The sequence below is a fragment of the Pongo pygmaeus genome, chromosome 8 (assembly GCF_028885625.2).
Source record: "Pongo pygmaeus isolate AG05252 chromosome 8, NHGRI_mPonPyg2-v2.0_pri, whole genome shotgun sequence".
NCBI classification, from domain to species: domain Eukaryota; kingdom Metazoa; phylum Chordata; class Mammalia; order Primates; family Hominidae; genus Pongo; species Pongo pygmaeus.
Genome location: NC_072381.2, coordinates 120,848,187 through 120,869,636, shown reverse-complemented (window position 1 = coordinate 120,869,636; position 21,450 = coordinate 120,848,187). Strand labels below are relative to the sequence as shown.

The following is a 21,450-nucleotide window of genomic DNA, read 5'->3' as shown; positions in this document are numbered from 1 at the left end:
CATCACTTTGCAGATTAATATAATAGTGAATTGTCAAAGCCAGTTTGCTCAGAAACAGGTAATTTAGAGTCAATCTAATTTAATTTAAACTGTGATATATAAATGTTGATGAACAGCACCACTGTAGAATACAAAGTACTTAAGTTCAATACACTTTTTTTGAAGTTATTAGCACTACTGCTATAGTAGTACTTTTTTTCTATTTTTTATTATCAAGATTTAATTGCATGACATTATAAATCATGAAGAACAAGTGCTACCAAAATAAAATCTCATATTACAAACATGCAAATGAACTCAATGGCATGATTCCCAGCATTTCAAAACAAAAAGATTTTTTCCCTGTTTAATTACTATATTATTGGAACATTTATCACATAACACTGCTATATTCTCACAGTCACAACTAGAATTTCTAAAGGATCTTAAGCATATTTAAATGCTAAAGAGATTGGCAACCTAAAACATAAAACACTCTATTAAAGTTTGAAGACAATGAAGAAAACTTTTGTTTGATTTACATTAGATTAAAACAGCTTTCCAAAGTACATAAATTAATCAAATAATATGTTTAAATGGTAGAGGATCTCAATGGCTAAATTAATGTCTGATTAATTCTGTACAAATAGCCACCAACTTAAAATTTCCTACTCTAGTTAGTATATTATGCATTCGACATTTTAAAACATTTCTTGATTTCTAGAATTCCATTCATAGATATAAGACTATGGTACTACAAGAAACTTTTACAACACATATAATTTAGGAATAGTAAAAGAAAAAACTTCTAATTAGTTATCAAAAACTTGGTACAGTATTAACAAAAAAAATCAAAAATCCTTAACAAAGATATTTATTCCTCAAACATCTTTATAAAGAAAAACAGAACCAGTGAATTTTGCCAACAATGATGCTAGTAAACCGAAAAGATAAAACTTGTCTTTTAAATAAACAGTTATCATCACTGTCTTTACCCCCATGAAGCCTTTCTACCATAATAATTGCTTGATTGGCATGTAATTCACACAAAAATGTTTTACAGAATAAATTAATAAAAATAAAATTAAAATCTAATCAGTTTACAGAAGAAAGGACAGGAAGTAGGTAGTAGGAGTGAAAACATATTTGATAATATAAATTGTAATAAAATATATTTTATATAAAAAGAACTATTTTGATAAAACTGTAATACTATTATTTCAGTCAATATCTTTACTCTATTTTCATATACTTTAAATAACTTTCCATTTTTTTACCCTAATTCAAAAGATAAACATATACACATTCTAATATTTTAGTACAATATATGTTAAAGCCTTTCCCTTAAGTATAAGTGGAATCTGTGAATACAATGGAAAATTCACTCCCTTGATTATGTTACATTATATGCCAAAGGTGGTAGAACAGTCACTCCTATGATTATTGAATTTTATCAGTCTCCGTTATAACAGACTGAAGAAAGAGATTTAAAGGAAAAGAGATTGTATAACTGGCCTAAAAGAAGCACAGTATCATGTTGTAGAGAGGGCCATGTGGCAGGGAACAGTGGCCATCTTCTAGAGGCTAAGAAGAGCCCCTGACTAACAGTAACTAGAAAAACCTAAGACCTACAACTTCAATGCACTGAACTCTGCCAACAACTAGTGACCTTGGAAGAAGTCCTTCTGCCTCAGATGAGACGGCAGCTCAACAGACCACAAATTCAGCCTGGTGAAGCCCTGAGGACAGGGTTTAACAAACGGCAGTTAACTCATGCCCAGATTCCTGACCAACGGACACTATAAAATAATAAATGTCCTTGTTTTAACCTGATAAGCTTGTGATAATTTGCTACACAGCAAGAGAAACTAATAAAGGTAGGCAATATTATCATCTCCCATTTGACAGAGGAAGAAATAGAAAGACTGTGACTTAAAAAACAAACAAAAAACCTTCCTCTCAATCCTATCACTTGTAATTTAAGAATTTCAAATTGAGGTAGTAGTTTGACTTAGAACCCGTGTTCTTAATACCTACTGCTTACTGACAATGAGAAAGCAAACTATGGTAACCTGGAAGCAAGATAAGAATATCTACATTAGAATTGGCATTGATGAAAATGTTACATATAATTCACTTTGCAGCAGATTAATTGCATATTTTTAAAAATCACAATAACTGAAGCCTTCTTACTTTAATAACAATTACATTATTTTATAGTCATATTATTTTCCTAGAATAAGGAAATACTGATTTCAGAAGGATATTCTTATTAGATATTAATATGCTTCTATCAAGGTTATCCATGATAATGAGTATTTGTTGACTTTTGATCACCAAATAGCTCCTGACCAAACAAAGAATTATTTCTTCAGATATTTTTTCCTTATTGGGGTTGTGAATCCAAGTCCCACATCTTCGAGCAAAGAAGCCAAAAACTACTTCCCAGGACAATTTTTTTTTCTTGCACCATTATGGGTCAGGAGGAAGTTAGACAGGTGTCCTAAATTTGCCACTTGGACTCATTCACTTAAGATTTTAGATCCTGAGTGAATATTTATAGGATGGGTTGGAGAAATCATGAGATTTCATTCAATATAGCAGGCATGCCCAGTTAAGAATGTCAACTAATGCACATGACTGAAAACTGCTGGAATGAAAGCTTTCTGCTTATTGAAAACCTGATGATTTATTCTTCCCTTTCATATTGTTAGCAACACCTTATGCTAACAATATATTTCCTTCTGTTTGTTAGTCATGCACAATTTCTGTTTCTTACAAAAAATCTTAACTAACAAAACAACTTACTATAAAATTTCATTTTGGGAGAAGAAAGAATTTGGGTTATTATTAAATAAGAAACCCATGTGATTTTTGTAAATATAAGGGAGAAATCTTTTATTGTACTAATAAACTATCTACATTGCATGTTAAAACTTTTTTAAGAGTATAAGAAAGCATATTTTATCTGTACATTCCTTTCTCCAGAGAAATATATTACTCATCTCTCAATTTAAAAACTATTCCTTTAGCTACCTCAGCTAAGTACTAAAAATACAAAAAATATACAGTTTCTTCTGTAAAGGAGTTTGAGGGCTAATAAGAGATAAATAAGTGAAGCAATAAATATAAATAAACTGTGATAAGCTGAAGAATATGCCAGTTGTAAGAAAAGAGTAATTTCTAGTAGTTAGGTATAAGAGGTGGTTATATTCACAATTAGACAAAAGCTAAGCAAGAGAAAAACAAGGTTAAGGCCAGAAAGGTCATTTGAAAGATAAAAATACAGAATGTAAAAATAACCAGCAAAACAAAATAAATGACAGAGGATAGATATTTGGAGAGCTGAAAGTAGTTTGGTATGCAGATTTAATAAAGACAAAAAAGAACATTTCATGAAAATAAAAGGGTCAGTAAAGGGACCTTTTATGTAAATGTATATGTACAAAAACTACAATTTCAAAAAACAAGAAGAAAATCTGACAATATTAAAAAAAGAAACACATCACCAAAAATAGTTGGAAATTTCCAAAATATTCTCAGTAATTGATAGAAAAGGTAGAAAGAAAATCAGCAATAATCTCAGACATTGAATAAGAATCAAATAAATATCCAACTGACATTAAAAGAATAACAAGAGCAGAAGGAACTTTGCTTTTTAAGCACGTGAATTTTCTGCAAAATAAAAAATATGCCAAAAACAAGCCTTATTAAAGTTAAAAAGTATTAATACTATAGTTTTTCTCTGACCATAGAGAAAACTAAATTGGAAATTAATAAAAAGGAGACACCTGAAATATCCCTAAGTATATGAGAATTAAATAACATTTTGGAATAACTTATGCATCAAAGAAAACATCACAGGAAAAATCAGGAAATATTTTGGACTAAATAAAAATGAAAATACAACATACCAAAATGTGTAAAATGTGGTCAAAGCAGTGCATACAGGTTAATTTATAGCTGTAGAGTATATATCAGAAAAAAGAAAAGTTCTAAAATCAATGATTTAAACTCTCACCATAGAAAGATGTAAAACAAGAGTGAATTAAACTAAATATTTTGTCTTTGTAATGATGAGCAGTTATAATTTTTATATGACTTGTAGGAGAAGTAATCAACCTAATATAGATAAGTAAAAGATAAAGGAATAAATTTATCTTAAATATTATGGGAAATCACCAAAGGTTTTAAACAGGTGAGGTAAATGATAAGAAGATTAAAAAAACTCTCTTAAATACCAATGACGTTGATGGTGATGATGAAGAAAAAGGAAATGATGATCATCTATTTACAATTTAGAACAATTATTACAATGTAATAGGTAAGGTTTTGTTTCACATAACTATCTCACATAATCATCATGATAACCCTATAATTAAGTACTACTAGTAATCTTCATTTTATAGATTGGGTAATTGAAGCTCAGAGGAATGAATAACTTGATTGAAACCACAAATATGGGAAAGATAAATGCAACAGAAATTGAAGAAACAGTTATTCCAAATGGAGAAATAAGTGAGATATGCCACAGAGAATTAAACACCATAACGATTAAGAAGTAATCCATTGACATTGGATTACTTCCATTGATAACAACTAGAACATCATTACTGACATCATAACTGACAAACTGATAGGTATAAAGGTGTTTTGCTACATATTAGCTGCCTAATTATCAAAATACATTACATAATGCACATAAATAATAGCAGCATTTCATGCATAATTAAAATAGTAGTTTAATAAGACAAGGATTATTCACTATGACATTAACTAATTTCAATCATCTCCAAAACTCATTAAAATGAAAAAAACATTAAAAACATCATATCTCTACTAATCTAGATGCAAGTGGAAAAAGACCCTAAAAATCTCATTGAGTTATGCTGTGAACCATAATTTAAGCCAATCCTCAAATTCCAAACTATTTCATATCTTCACAGACATAACTGAAAATACTATAGACAATTCCCAAATTAAGGAAATGGAGTGATTTTGGTGGTGGTGTTTTTCTATTAGACAATGGCTTGCAAGCATCTGTGCACATTATCACCTGGGGGGATTTGGGTAAAAAGCAGGATCTCATTCAGTGGCGACAGGGCTAAAATTCTACATTTCTGACATGCTCTTGGGTGATGTCAATGCCTTTGGTTAGTCAGTCTATACTTTGATAGCAGGGTATTGAAGAACTGTTTACTTTGTAATTATTCAAAAAGGGCTATTTTAGAAATTCTTGTTTGTATCCCCAAATTTAAATTTCATTGTTTATCAAAATTTGCTGAAAACTGCCCATAATTACTTTGTGTTTATATAACACTTGATTTTACTTAGTGGATGCTTTAAAAATGTATTCATCCACCACCAGACTCAAGACAGTGAAGAGTCCTAACACCACCAAGATCCCTGGTGATACTCTTTAAAAACCTCTATATCTCCCTTCCATCCCTGCCCTATTTCACCCACAACAGTTCCTAAACTCGAGGCCTCTATTAACTTAAAAATAATGGCTCAAAACTTCCCAAATCTTATGAGAGATACAGATGTGTAGATCCATGAAGCTGAACATCACCAAACAGATTCAATCTAAAAAGGACTTCACTAGGACACATCATAATCCAATCATAAAAACTCAAAAAGAAAATTGCAGAAGATAAAAGTGACCCATCACATATAAGAGAATACTTCTAAGGATATCAACAGATTTCTCAGCAGAAACCTCACAGGTGAGGAGTGAGATGATATATTTAAAGTGCTAAAAGAAAAGTACTACCAACCAAGAATACCTTACTTGGCAATGTTGCCCTTCAGAAATGAAGGAGACATAAAAGCTGATAAACAAAAGCTGAAGAACTTCATGACTACCAGGTCTACCTTACAATAAATGGCAATAGAATTGTTAAACTGTGAAGCCCAAAGTTAGCAGATGGAAGGAAATAATAAAGATCGTGGCGGAAATAAATGAAATACAGAATAGGAAAACAACAGAAAAGATAAACAGTTGGTTTTTAAAACAACTTTAAAAATTGACAAACCTTGCACGGGACTAACCAAGAAAAAAGAGACATGACTTAAACAAATTATAAATGTATAAGGAGACATTACAACTGACACCATAGATACCAAAAGGTCATAAGAAATGACTGTGGGGAATTGTATGCCAACAAATTAAATAACTTAGAAAAAAATGAATAAATTCCTAGAAAAATACATCTTGCCAAGACTGAATCATGTGAAAATAGAAAACTTGGTCACACCAAAAATAACTAAGGTGATTGAATCAGCTACAAAAAGCTTTCCAACAAAGAAAAGCTCAGGAATAGATGGCTTCACTGCTGAATTCTAACAAACATTTAAAACATTAACACCAAGCCATCTCAAACTCTTCCAAAAAGATGAAGTAGAGTGAACACTTCCGAACTTATGCTGTAAGGCAAGCATTTCCCTGACACCCAAGTCAGACAAGGAGACTACAAGAAAAGAAAATCAATGGCATTTCAGAGACATTGGTAAAAGGACACAAAATTTTAGTTAAATAGAATGATTAAGTTGAAAATTTCTATTGTACAACATGGTGACTATAGTTAATAATGCTGTATTCTGTTCTTTAAAAAATAAATATAATAGCAACAGTAAGAGGGACAACAAATAAATAAAAATGAATACTATTGTACCATAGCTTACCACAGGGAACATATGGAAAAAAAAGAAAAATTACAAGCCAATGTCCTTGATGAATGTAAATGCAAATATCCTCAACAAAATGCTAGCCAACCACATTTGATTCAACAGCACATTGTAAGTATCATAAAACATGATCAAGTAGGATTTATCCCAGGAATGCATGGATGGTTCAACATATATGAATCAAAATGTGATATACCACATTAACAGAATGAAGGACAAAAATTATATGATCATCTCAATAGATGCTGAAAAAGCATTTGACAAAATTTAACACTGTTTCATGACAAAAACTTCCAACAAATTAGGTTTAAGCAGAATGTACCTCAACACAATAAAGAACATATACAACAAGCCAATAGCTAACATCCTACACAATGGCAAGATGCAGAAGGTTTTTCCTCTAATTTTAGGAAAGAAACAAAAATGCCCAGTTTCACTACTTCTATTCAACATAGGACTGGTAGTCCTAGACAAAGCAATTAGACAAGGAAAAGTTAAAGGCATCCAAATTGGAAAAGAAGAAGAAAACCTGTCTCTGTTTGCAGATGACATGTTCTCATACACAAGAAACCCTAGACACTCCACCAATAAACTGTTAAAAAGAATTAAAAACTCAGTCAAGTTGCAGGATACAAAATCAACATACAAAAATCAGTTGCAATTCTATACATTAACAATGAACTCTCCAAATCAGAAGTTAAGTAAACAAATCATATTTACCAGAGCATCAAAAAGAATAAAATACTTAAGAATAAGTTTAACCAAGGAAATGAAAGGCCTGTACACTCAAATTATAAAGCATTGATTAAAGAAATTGAAAACATCAAAAATAAATGGAAAAATACCCTATGTTCATTGATTGGAAGAGTTAACATTGTTTAAATGGCCACTCTACCCAAAGTGTTCTACAGAGTCAATACAATTGCTTTCAAAATTCCAATTACATTTTTCACAGAAATAGAAAAAAAAATTTAAAATACAAAAGGAACCACAAAAGACTGCAAATAGTCAAAGAAATTTTATAAAAGAAGAACAAAGCTGGAGGCATCATACTTACTGATTTCAAAATATATTATGAATCTATAGTAATCAAAACAGGAAGTTGCTGGCCTAAAAATACACTAATACCAATGGAGCAGAATAGAGAGGCTAGAAATAAACTCATAGACAGGGTCAACTGATCTTTGACTCAGTGCCAGGAATAAACAGTAAAGGAAACACAGTCTCTTCAACAAATGGTATTGGTAACACTGGGATATCTATATGCAGAAGATGAAATTGGATTCTTACTTTATACCATATACAAAAATCAACTCAAAATGGATTAAAGATGTAAATATAAGACCTGTAATTATAAAAATCCTAAATAGAATAAAGGGACTAAGCTCCTTGACATTGGCTTTATCAATGATTTTTTTGGATATAATACCAAAAGTTCAGGCAACAAAAGCAAAAATAAACAAGTGGGACTGCATCAAACTAAAAAAAGCTTCCTTGCACAGCAAAGGAAACAATCAACAAACTGAAAAGGCAACCTACAGAATAGAAAAAAAATATTTGCAAATGATCTATTGAATAAGAAGTTAACATCCAAAATATGTAAGGAACTCATGAAACTCAATAGCAAGAAAACAAAAACCCAATGGAAACGATGGGCAAAGGACCTGATTATACATTTCTCCAAAGAAGACACACAAATGACCAATAGGTATATGAAATCGTGCTCAGCATTGCTAATCATCAAATAAATGCAAATCAAAACCACAATAAGATATCACCTCACAGCTGTTATGATGGCCATTATCAAAGATACAAAAGATAACAAAAGTGTTAGAATGGGTGTGGAGCAAGGGAAATTCTTACACACAATTGGTGGAATGTAAATTGGTATAGCCATCATGTAAAGCCGTATGAAGATTCCCCCAAAAATTAAAAATAAAACTACCAATGATCCAGCAATCCCACCACTGGGGATATATTCAAAGCAAGTGAAATCAGTATCTCAGAGATACAGCTGCACTCTCACATTCTTTGCAACATTATTTCCAATAGCCAAGATACAGAAGCAAACTGTTTCCATGGATAGATGAAAGCATAAAGAAATTGTGATTTATATCTATATGTTTCATATTCATAATATGTATATATTTATATACATACATATACACACATAACAATGGAATATTATTCAGCCTTTAAAAAGCAGGAAATCTTGCTATTTCTGACAACATAGAAGAAACTGAAGGATATTCTGCTAAATAAACAAGTCAGTCACAAAAAGACAAATATTGCATGATATCACTTATAGGTGGAATCTAAAAAACTTATGAACTTATTGAAAGGGAATACAATGATGGCTGTCAGTATTTACAATCATAATTAAAATAATTTTACTGTGTTTTGTATAATATTATAATTTAAAGTTTATTCTAGTCTTATAAATAAACACATATATTAATGCTTCTATGCTTTAATATAACATATTCCATAGGCATAATAAGTTTAATAAAGAGGAGAAATTAGGCCTACATATCTTGTCCATCTCAATTATTTTCCACACTGTATTATTTTGAGAGAGTGGAGTATTTCAACCTCGTTACACAAATTTTGATTTTGCTTCCAGAAGAGTAAGTTCTCAAAAAAACCCAATTTAGAAAGTTAATTCCTAACCATTAAGTATTCAAGAACATTCTAAAATAACTATGTAATGGTTTTTTCAAAAGTACATAAACAAGAAATAAGGATAGGAAGCAATTTAAAATATAATCATATTAATTTTAATAACTAATTACTAAGTTCTAAAGATGAACCCTTTTCCCTTTCAATCATAATTGAATAAATGAAGTGAAATTTGATAAATATTTCTCTATGAATCTTAGGAAGTAAAGTTATACATCCTTAATGTTAAAATTTTAAAAACAAATATTTATGGCATTTTTCTGACAGTATCAGCATCTAAATCAATCACTATACAATGAAGAAGTAAATTTCTCAAATTAATTCTCAAAAGTGAACTGAATAGTAATTTATACTCATATTTCTTGAACAGTTGAATAATTACCATAATTTAAGCATTACATCAACCATAAAAATAAGAAGAAAAATTTTTTCCAGTAAACATATGATTTTAAAAATCACTCGTTCTTTCCACAAATCACATAGAAATTAATATAAATGAAACCTGCAAACATTTCTAGTTACAGAGCATATGCTATAATTTATTAATATATAGGGAAGGGATGATCTGAAAATCTTTAAAAGATTTTAAAACATAAAAGCCATGAACAAGGATTGATATATATAAGCTATTCAAATAACGAATGTAAATTCAATATAATCAATCATTTGTAAAGGAATGAACAAATCCCAGCATCCCAATAGACAGGCTTTTCTTTCAGGAAAACATAAATTAAGAACACAAACCTTGACTACAAGATAGAAAGAATATTCCAATTCTTTCCTAGAAGTAAATCTGAAGTCTTCAGCAGCCTACCTCTAACTACAACAAAAATGAAATGTAAAACACATATGTAGTATAGATTAGGAAATTAATGATGAGAGGTAATTACTTAAAGAGGTAACTTAAATACTGCTAACTCAAAATCTTTAATGAAAGATCAGATTATTTTCAGAATGTGCTAAAGTAAAAATAAGACTACTCAGATGGAAAATAATTTCAAGTGGGGTTATATGAGAACAGTATTTAACCCTCAGTTAAAGTATAGAATTAATCAGAAAACCAAAACATTTCAGTTGGCTGCATTGCTTAGTACATAATAATCACCGAAAAATTTAAGTATAGCGTTTATTGGTTCCATGAGGGTTTTTACAGAGAAATTCATCATCACAGACATTCGCAGACCTTTATTTATCAAAGGTCAATACACGTTTTTGTATTAGTCAAGTCAGGAAATGTATATATATCATCACTTTGGACAAAAGCACCATTCTTTTCTGAATGATATTATGGTCATTAGAAGTAAATACTCTCTCAACACTTACCTGTATTTTAATAGGCCAGGAAAAGTTGCTGACGTACACATAGAATGTAATGTTAGGATTGCTTCTAAAGTTAAATTTTTCATAGGAAAAACTATCTCTGTATTCCTTTATATTATTCTTGGAAACCATAGGAGTCTCTTCCCCAGATATTGTTCCAGCTAAAATGTAAATAATTTAAATAATTAATATTAGGAAATATATTTATGAATTTAAAAATGCATATTATAGTTAATTTTTTATAATTGCTCTTATAAAAATACAATTATCAAAATATACTGTTTATAATTTTGAATTAAAGAAAATAAGTTTGCCATAAATATAATGGAAATAAATTTAGTATAAAAATTATTTTTAAAAATGCTACCACTGATTAAGTGCTATGTACTAGGCACTGGCTTAGAGACTTTATATTATTTTTTTAAACCAATAATATCCCAGAAGTATTATCACCTCCATTTTTCAGATTTCAACGTGAGCCTCAGAAAGATTAAAGCATTTGCCCCAAGTTTATAGCTACTAAGCAGTTGGAACTCAGGTATATGTGGCTCTAGAAACTGAGCTCATTCTGTTTACAATGCCACAGAGCATTTAAAAAGAAATCAGACCATATTTTCGTGTGTCTCAATCCAATTAAAAAATGTGAAAAAATCAATTTATTTGTCTTACCACAAATTGAACCATCATTGCTTTAAATAAATTGGGTGGAGGCCATAATTTAAAACATGAGCTAAATGCTCAATTGGTTAAACACATATTGAGTGCTGAATAAATATTTACTGAAGTTAATAAAATAGAACAAAGCATTTCCAACAATCTTAGCAATACTTTCACCTTAATCAACAGTAAAAATAAGTAGAATTAGTATACTGAGTAATTGAATTAATTTTTAACTAACCACTTATTCCATAATCACCTTGTGTGCATTTATAAAATGCAGATTCCATGACTTCATCTCCAAATCTGATAAATAAAAATTTCTGAGATTTGGTCTGGGAATCTGAAAGAACACGTGATTTCTTGCATACTAAAATTATTGTTCTAAAGTGATTAGAAATGTATTATAGACATTTTTGTAGACACATTTTTAAACCCTTACAGTTTTTTTACTGGTCAGAAATAACTTTCAAATTAACACGACAAGTTATTATGAATTTTTCCTTAATGAAACCCATAGCGCCAACATTTTGCTATTAAGTTTGGTACTAATAGTAACAAAATGCCTATTCGCCTGAATTTCCATTTTTTCAATGTAATATATAAATTTTGGAATTGCAAAAGATCTCTTAATTCTTGAATTCTATGTATCCATAATATTCTACATATTAAAATAGCATAATGACTTAAATTTCAGAAATCAAATATAAATTTCTAAGAATCTATAAATTTTCTATAAAAAAGAAACAATTTCCAGCATATTTATGCAACAGTATACCTTTAATATAGAAAATAGATACCAATAAAATTTTTAGAATAAAAGTAAAAATAAAATTAAAGTAAGAATACATTTCATAATTGAACATAAAAATCTGAACAGCTTCTCAGATATACTTTTTAAGTCAGTAATTTAAATTTATTAACCTTATTATGAAACATATATTATGTATCAGTTTTTTAACTCCTCTGAGCACTGAAGCTGACAAGAGGGGTTATATTTTCTAAGCTTGACAATAATAGATGTTTATTGTAATCAGCATGTACAGAAGAATTCCATTGTTTTATATAAATATTAAGGCTAATAATTAAATTTATAGTTTCAATAGTGAATCAAATAATTGAAATTTCAGTCTCTTTAGTCATTAAAGAAGCAATTTATCTTAATTAAAATCACATTTTATAACACTGCCACTTAAAAATTTAATTTAGTGTATAATATGTTACCAATCTAATTTTAATTGAATAAAGGAGAAAGTTAACAAAATAATGAAGCTCTACTCATGTTTCTACTTATTATTTTTATCAGTAACAGCAAAATAATTATGGCATATAACATTTTTAAATTTCATTTAATTAACAGTAGATCATGTTAGAACAACTTCCAGATAGGAACACATGTAAAAGAGATATGACATCAACATTTTTTTACCTGTTGAACCGACAGACCACGTAATGTTGAGATTAAAGTTGTTTGATGCATTAATTGATATATCCAGATTTTTGTTCGACTACCAGAAAAGAAAATATTAAGGTTAAAAAATAAAAATTACACTAGATATATATGATTTAGTCTACTGATTTAATTATGTCTGTTTATTCCTTAAACTCTATACATTTTGTAAATATTCAACTGAATATATGTAGATGCCATTTATACATTTTAATGAAGAAAATGTGTAATAAATTCAAAGGTAGATATGAAGTTCCTCATTTATCTTCTCTATTATAATTTGGTCTTTTGTATGCAAGCCAGAGGCTCCTGTAATTTAACATTTTTATTTGGATTGTCTTTGCTTAGTTGTAGACTAAGCTTAGTTTAAATTTGATATTTGTATTTTGATTCTTTTTGCTAGGTTTAAATGATACAGGTTTGGATTACTCCCAAGCAATTTTATAACAATATAAGATTATTTTTTTGAAAGACTTCTTCTTAGGTGTATATTTTTATTATTACACTCATATTTTCTAGTGGGAAAAATTACATAACCTAAAACTTTCAGGTAAAAATGATGAACCTACTCCAAAAAAACAGCAGATCACATTGTTTACACAGTTATAGAGAGGAACACTGAGAATTTAATTTTATGCCAGTCAACCCGCTTCTTGTCATTCATTAGTGGAGTACAGACTCTTTCCATTTAATTTCAGGGAAATATGCCTAAGAGATTTCTTTAAATGTTATTTGTGATTTTCTTACTCCAAGAGGTAAGGAGCAGAAAGTAGGTATACTTACAACTATTTGTTCCTGTGGAAAGGCAAAGAATGATGGTCATAATGGATAAGTTTAGCTTCAGATACTGAGTGTATTATGCTTTATTTTAAATATTCCCTACAAAGACTTGTAGAAAATTCCATACTGCTAAGATCTAGCTAGTGAAATGGAGTAAGAGAGATAGAGAATATATTAATTCCTTAGTTTTACTATTTTTCTAAATATGATAAAGCAGGTAAGCCAATAGAAAATATATTCCCAATTTTCTCAGTGGCTCTTAGGAGAAAGTAAATATGGAAGCAACTAAATTCCCCTTTTCTGATATAACAGTCTTAGGGGAAAACTGACAAGGAAAATGGCCTTTCCCTGATGAATAGCAGGAGAAATAAGGAACATCATAAAAAGCAAAGGCTGCTGGATGATGTGTGATGGCCATCCCATTTAACAGACGTATAAGCCCCAATCTTATGCCTCCAAATAACATCTACTCTTAATGATTTCCCTACATGGAAGAACAGCTTAGTCTCTATGAAGAACTCTTAACAGTGTTCCATATCCATCAAATGATATTGTCACAGTTTCCAGGAAGCAGATAAGATTTCAACAAGAATGATCATCTTGAAAGAGCATGTAAAATAAAATTTGTTATAATAAGGTTGAGTGATTGTCATGTATATTTTTAGAGTAGTACATAGTAATATTGTGGAGAAAGCATCTGAGAATTTGAAGTAGTCAAAGAAAAATAAAATCTTGGATTTTAAATACATAGAGTAAATCAGAAGGCTATTATATTATGCATCATAGTGATATTCATAAATGGCCATGAATATAAGGAAGTTAACTTCCTTCTTATTTTCTATTGATTATCAATTAATACTGAATTCTATTGACAAGCTGTTAACCCTTCTGCAGTACATGCCACAAAACTGTCAAAACATATTGAGATTTTCCTATTTCTTTTAAGATATCAGTGAACACAGAGTTGGCATAAATTCAATGGAAGGCCAGAAAAATAACTGAGTAACTCTTTGACTGTAACAATAAATGCAGAATACTTTTATGTCAGCATGCAGACAGGGACTATTCAATCGATTATGTTGCTCAGTTGTGGTATACAAATATACTTCCAAATATACACAATGTAGTCCTAAGGAAAATCCAGATATCAAAGGTAGATATCTGGTAGCAAATGTTGATTTATGTCATCATAATAAACTAACCAGGCTTGAATCCAGTAACAGTTTCATATACAGTAAATCATTTTCATGAAGCAATGAAAAGAATTAGTGAAGAGTCAGATAACCTTAGATTGAAATTTCAGGTCTTTAATGTACAGGCTGATTGATTAGGGGGAAATTACTTTTCCTTTCCAAAAATCACTTTTCTAATCTCTAAAATGGGGATGTAATTACTTCCCTCAAGAAGCTCTTGTGAGCATTAAATGAAATAATTTCTGGAAAAAACTTTGGTTTCAGCCCATAGTGCTCATAACTGTAGTGTTAACATTATTAGGTATAGTGACAGGGTATATTCTTTTTCTTCTCTTTCTTCATCTTCATCTTCACCCAGAGGACTGGGAACTCAAAAAAAGAACATGCTCTGAGGAGTGGATTTTTTTTTACTATTAATGAAACGGATCCAAAAAGTCACTTTTTTATGAAAGTAAAGGATGGTGAAAACAGTATACCCTTAAGGAGGCTTAAATCTTTATTTCTCTTGAAATTGCCTCTTCTTAATTACGTGTATCTTATGCTGGATGAGATTAATATGAGCATAACTGTTGTCGCTAAAAGGTCACACAAAATTTCCAATTGATATTAAAAAAAACCTATAAAACTCTTTTTGAACTTTTAGTTCATTCTCTATCAATTCCAAGTTTAGGCAATGCTGAATTATATGGTACCATAACTAAAGCAATATAAAAAGCATTTAGGGTTTAAAAAGCTGTACTGTTCAAGAAGTGCACTGTAGTTATTCCAGTAAGTGATAAAATCAGTGATTTAGAACATTGTTCATTAGATATGGATAAGTTTGGCAAAATAACGTTATACAGAAACCTATTCAGAAATTGTTCACATGAAAGCACTGGCTAGAAGTGATGGATAGTGAGTTAAAATTAAATCTGTTTTTCAAAATGTAGGAAATGTATAAATAATTATCTACTTTTTATTATTATTTTCTTATAGAATAAGAAGCCTTGGCCAATAATACATAACAATTTCAGAGATTATTCTCAGGTGAATATATCTTTAAAGAGGGTTACACAAAATGATATTATAAGCATTCTTAGTGATGCCTCTCATGACAGTTATGCATCAAGCTTCAGAGAACACTTTTCTGGTTTCTTGGCTTCAATTGGACAAGATAGTAGAAAGTAAAACAAAGCTGGGACATTGGAAAGCACTTGGGATTGCTGGAAATTGAAGGAGAAAATGACAAAAAGACAAGCAAACTAGAATTGTGGCTAATCTGGACATAAGTGTATGACACTATGGACAATACTGTGGAGGAATATTATTCACTCTCAAATTTGAGTCAGATATCTCTCTTATATCAAATTTCTTAGATCTTCAAAGAACCCCACAGGTTTGGAATTACTATTAATCAACAAGCTAAAGGTAAAGAATGACCTCCGATACATGCTACAACATGGATGAACCTTGGAAACACTATGCTAAGTGAAATAAGCCAGATACAAAAGAACAAATGATTACATTTATATGAGGTACCTAGAGTAAGCCAATTAATACAGGCAGAGAGTAGAATAAAGATACCAGGGGCTGCAGAGAAGTGTGGAATGAGGCATTATTGCTTAATAATCATAGAGTTTCTGTTAGGGATAATGAAAATGTGGATGATGGTGATGATTGCATCACACTGTAAATATACTTAATGCCATTGAATTATATACCTAAAATTATTTAAATAAATGTTATTTTATATCTATTTTACTACAATAAAAAGTCAATGGTAATTATAATGCAAGTATAAGAACTTTATCACATTGATAAATGTAGTTTCTGAGACTGTTAATATATCTATATAGAAACAGATAATCAGTGAAGGACAGCTTGTATTTGAAACAAAATATCTTTAAAATCCTTATTTAAAAGTCAAAACTTTAAATGTATTCCCCAAGAATACAGTCATTCTTAAAGTCTAGGGAATAAAGAGTCACATAAAATGTAAAATGAACTCTTCTTTTTTTTGGTGATGGGGGAGACAGAATGCTATTTTACTGGAAAAGAAAAATTTAAGAAATTATATTAGTTGTCAGCAAGTCCAGTGAACTACGTTAAAAGGAAAGGAGTTGCAAAATGTCACAGTATTAATATATTTAGATGTTTCACCTACTTGAAAAACCATTAAATATATGATATGGATTTAACATCATTTAACAATATGGATGAATTCATAATAATATATATATTTAACATAACTTCATTTCAACTGTATGAGTGTCAGTTTTGAAAGAACTAAAATTCAACCCAAATAAACCCTATGGTTGATATTTCCATTCTCAGGATTTTCAAATTAATAAAGTCTCAGATGGATAGCAAAATATGTGTGTTATTTCGACACAACCTAAGAGTCTTTACCTGAATTGATGGATTGAAATTAAAATTCACAATGAATCTTTCATGTATTTAAACTTCAAAAGCTTATACAATATATCAATGATGTGGTAATTTCATTAAAGGAGCCATCATTTATATAACTCAGATAAACTACTGACTGAGAAAAACGACAAATCCTGTCACTGTGGAATGGTATAAAGGAAAGGCAAATATATTTAATATAGTATGCTTTGAATTCATTAGTTTTATTTATTTATTTATTTTTTGAGATGAAGTCTCGCTCTGTCGCCAGGCTGGAGTGCAGTGGCGTGATCTCGGCTCACTGCAACCTCCACCTCCTGGGTTCAAGCAAATCTCCTGCCTCAGTCTCCTCAGTAGCTGGGACTACAGGCGCGCACCATCATGCCCAGCTAATTTTTGTATTTTTAGTAGAGACGGGGATTCACCATGTTGGCCAGGATAGTCTCCATCTCTGGGCCTCATGATCTGCCCACCTTGGCCTCCCAAAGTGCTGGGATTACAGGTGTGAGCCACTGCGCCCGACCGAGTTTTATTTTTAAATAAGAACAGTCCGCGCTTGTATAATTATCGGCATAAATTTTGTTACAAGACATATAAAGGGAGAAATTATATTTAATTTAAAATATAGGGCTATTTGCAAAATCTAAAATATCAAACTCACAAATTATTGAATCACGAAGAGAGAAAAAATTAATAGGATTAGTAGTTTCTACAAAGGCCCCACAATATGATAATTCTGAGAAGAGGTAAAATCAAATGAAATACGAAAAAAAAAGTTGTGTCCATTGACAGTAGGATAATTATACTTTAAAAGATAACAATCTTTCCTCACCTGTTCTGGGTTTGCTATAAAGTTTATGGCAGTATGGTGGCGATCATCTTCCTGTAATAAGCTGAAGGTAAACTGATAATCAATCAAAAGGCTGTCTGTAGGGAGGAAAAAAAGTACAATCTTGATATGTACTTTAAAAACTGTCTAAAAAGCAAAATTTAGGTTACAATATATTGTACACTGATATTTAAAATGATTATTGTTAAATACTAGTGGTATATTTAAGTATAACAAAATACAAATCTTTGTCCTCAATCAACAAAAAGCAAAACATAGTTACAGAAGAAGTACTAATGCCTTAAAAATTATATTTATTATTTCTGATGCTATCACAAAGTTAAAACATTATAGACATGCTGGAAACTATACAAAAGTAAGAGAATACGATAAAAATTATCTATAATTTTATAACTAGAAGGAAATACAGTTAACATTTTGGTGCATTTTATTCCAGTTAGAATTCTGTAGCTATAAAGATAGACATTTTCATAAAACTTTGTAACTTTCATAAACTCAAAATTCTTTGAAAACATGAAGTTTGATAGCTAAATAATATTTCTCATATAATGTATTTACTTGTTTTTCCATTGTGTTCACTTCTACTTTTAGTAATTTTAAAATGATTCTATGATAAACATCATTTTACAGATACACCCTTTATTCACAATGATACAAGGAATTCTGGGAAAAGATATTTTTAATTTTGTCCATACATAATGGTGGAACCAAGGTGAAACATTTAAATGTCATAAGTCATGAGTGGCTATGCATATTACATGAAGGTGACGTATTGCTAATAACTAATTAAACTTCTGCTTTTATAAAAATTATTTCCAATTATTTTAAATAAATATAAATTACTTCTGTCTTTTGGATACACACCTTTCATATACCCTTAACCATTAAAAAGTATTAATATAGAACATACAGATTAAATTATATTAACTGAATTTATTTTTAAAACTATTAAGGCATTATTCGTATGCTTACTTGTATACTTTATAAGATTCACCCTATATATTTATTGTATAATTTAGTGTAAGGCAACATTTTGAATAAGAATTTATAGGTATCCTTATATCTGAAAATGAGAATTATGTAGTAGGTCATAGTTCCGATTTTCATCTGACTGCCAAAAAATCGCAGAGGAAAATTCAATGTGCCAGTGTTCTAGGCCCTGGAGATACAATAAAAAAATAAAAATTTCTGTCCTCTTGCAACTAATACTCTACTGAATGAACATCAGTCTTTTGGAGAAGAATAAACCGGTGAAGAGGAGAGAGATACTGTTAGGCAGGAGTATGCTTCCAGCTTTCAGAAGAAACATTTAGAGAATTGAGATAGTAAGAGAATAAGCCATGGAGTTTACCAGAAAAAAATATTCCAGGCAGAGAGGACAAGTACAAAAACCTCAAAGCAAGAGCAAGCCCTAACTGTGATTCTTGTAAAGGCTGTGCCAGTAATACAGGCAGGAGGTAATGGAGGCCAGGGTAACAGCCGTGAGGGCCACAGGAAGTGGTCAAATACAGGGAATGTATTTTGAAGGTACAGCAAACGGGATTAGCTAAATAAAAGAACGCAGCCTTTGTAAGAAAGAAAGGCAAAGTTTTATTTGTTTTTTTTTTTTATTTTTTCCTAAGACCAAGCAAAAATCACCATTAACTTAAATGGAGAAGAGGTTTGATTGCGATGGAACTTGGGGGAATAATTAGGAGCTTAATTTTAAAGATATTAAGTTTGAGAAATTTGTTGAATAGCCAGATGTTGAGTCAAGCTCAGGAGCATGCGTAGTAGATAACAATTTGTAAATTATCAGAAATTACATGGGATTGAAAGCCATGAAGGCAGGAAATCGTCTTTGTAGATAGACAAGAGGTCCAAGAGATTAGCCCTGAGGCAGACCAATGTTAAATAATCAGAGCCTGAAGAGAAACTGGCAAAGGAGACTGAGAAATGGCTACTCCAGGAGAGAAAAAGAAACCCAGAATTTAGTGCTATGGACATCAAGTAAATACAATGTTTAAAAGACTGAGTAGTGATCACCTTGGACAAATGCAGCTGAGTGAGATTCAAATGTAGGGCTGCAGTCTTGAGAAAGAGAATATCTATTTAGAATGAAGAAAAAAATATCACGAAGGAAAAGCAAGCACTTCAAAACTATTTCCACAAATTTGTCTGCTCAAGCATCTTTATTTTTTCAAGACTGCAACTAAGCATTAAGAAGTCGGGAAATAAATGCCCTTTAGGAGGTAGGAACTGGGAGACTTCAGACCCTGGAGCAGTCCTGAGTAAAGGCTGCAATGCCCCAGACCTACAGACATTTTTCTGTCTATATAGACTCCAGCATCTGCCACAAATATGCCCAACCACATTCTTGGCCAGGCATTCAAGCATGATTTTCTCTCTTCTTATATTTAATAGAGTTGAAAATACTAGATCAGTATGAAGTATCTTGTGTACGGTAATGATCAATCCTAATGTCAATCAGGCTAAAAATACAAAGCTGAGATCTAGAACAAAATTAGTAGGAGTATTAATCAATTCAAGTGTCTAATAAGAATACCAATGAATGAATGTGCATTACTATAAAGAAAGAAAATTTAGACTTCTACACAACATGTTTCCTTTTAAAGCTGCTTAGAATGAAATTACTCCAGAAGCCGACTACACAATCTTCCACTTAACTAGGAGATACACTTCTCCTCAGAATTTCAAAAATCATGATGGTGTATTTGGTTATGAATGGAAAATTTACCTGGCACTTAAACATGAACTTAATGCTGAAATATGCTCTGAACTTCTTAGCTAAGTAGGGTACAGGATATAAAACATTAAAATTTAAAATATGTCTCAAGTTTATCCATAAATGTACATAACTTGAAAATAAATTTTTATGCCGCATTAATGAACTACTCTATTATGGTATAAAGAAATTATAACATGATTGACTATAAATCAATTCAAATAATTTATTGCTTAATTGATAAATACAGAGAAATGACAAATTAGCATGAAGAATAAGTATGATCAAGACATGTAAGAAAACTTCAGTTTTAGATTGGGGAAATAACAAAGTTTATGCCAATTGGAAAAAAATTAGTAGAAAAGAAAAAATTGCTAAGAGAGGAGAGGGAGTAGGAATTTTGGAACTATTCCCTGAGGTAGGTAAAAGGTGATGGGATCTTGTGAAAAAAACATAAAGACTGAATATACACAACATGCAGAGAGGAGATCATACTGAACACACAGCAGGAAGGGAAATGTGGTGGCGGGATCATATGGAAGCTCCCTTTGGATTGCTTCCATTTTCTCAATAAAATCAGAAAGGCCATCAGCTGAGAAAGAGAATGGAGGATGAGGGGTTGGGAAATGTGAGGGCAGGGGAAATATCTAAAGCAGTCATTAAAAAGAGGGAAAGTAAATATACTGAGGAAATATAGTATTTGTAGTGATAGCAGACAGACAAATTCCTAGGTGGACAGGGA

At 30.7% G+C, this 21,450-nt stretch overlaps 1 protein-coding gene across 3 annotated transcripts in view; it reads right to left on the bottom strand.

Annotated features, from left to right (window-relative positions):
• Positions 1–21,450, bottom strand: part of ATRNL1 (attractin like 1) — an 839,395-nt gene that overhangs the window by 455,766 nt on the left and 362,179 nt on the right. For all 3 annotated transcript variants that reach the window (XM_054503866.2, XM_063670302.1, XM_063670303.1), the window contains 3 exons: positions 17,966–18,060; positions 12,752–12,830; positions 10,669–10,826 (listed from right to left, as the gene is read on the bottom strand). In XM_054503866.2, coding sequence (XP_054359841.1) covers positions 10,669–10,826; positions 12,752–12,830; positions 17,966–18,060 — 332 coding nt within the window. The remainder of the gene's footprint in view (positions 1–10,668; positions 10,827–12,751; positions 12,831–17,965; positions 18,061–21,450) is intronic.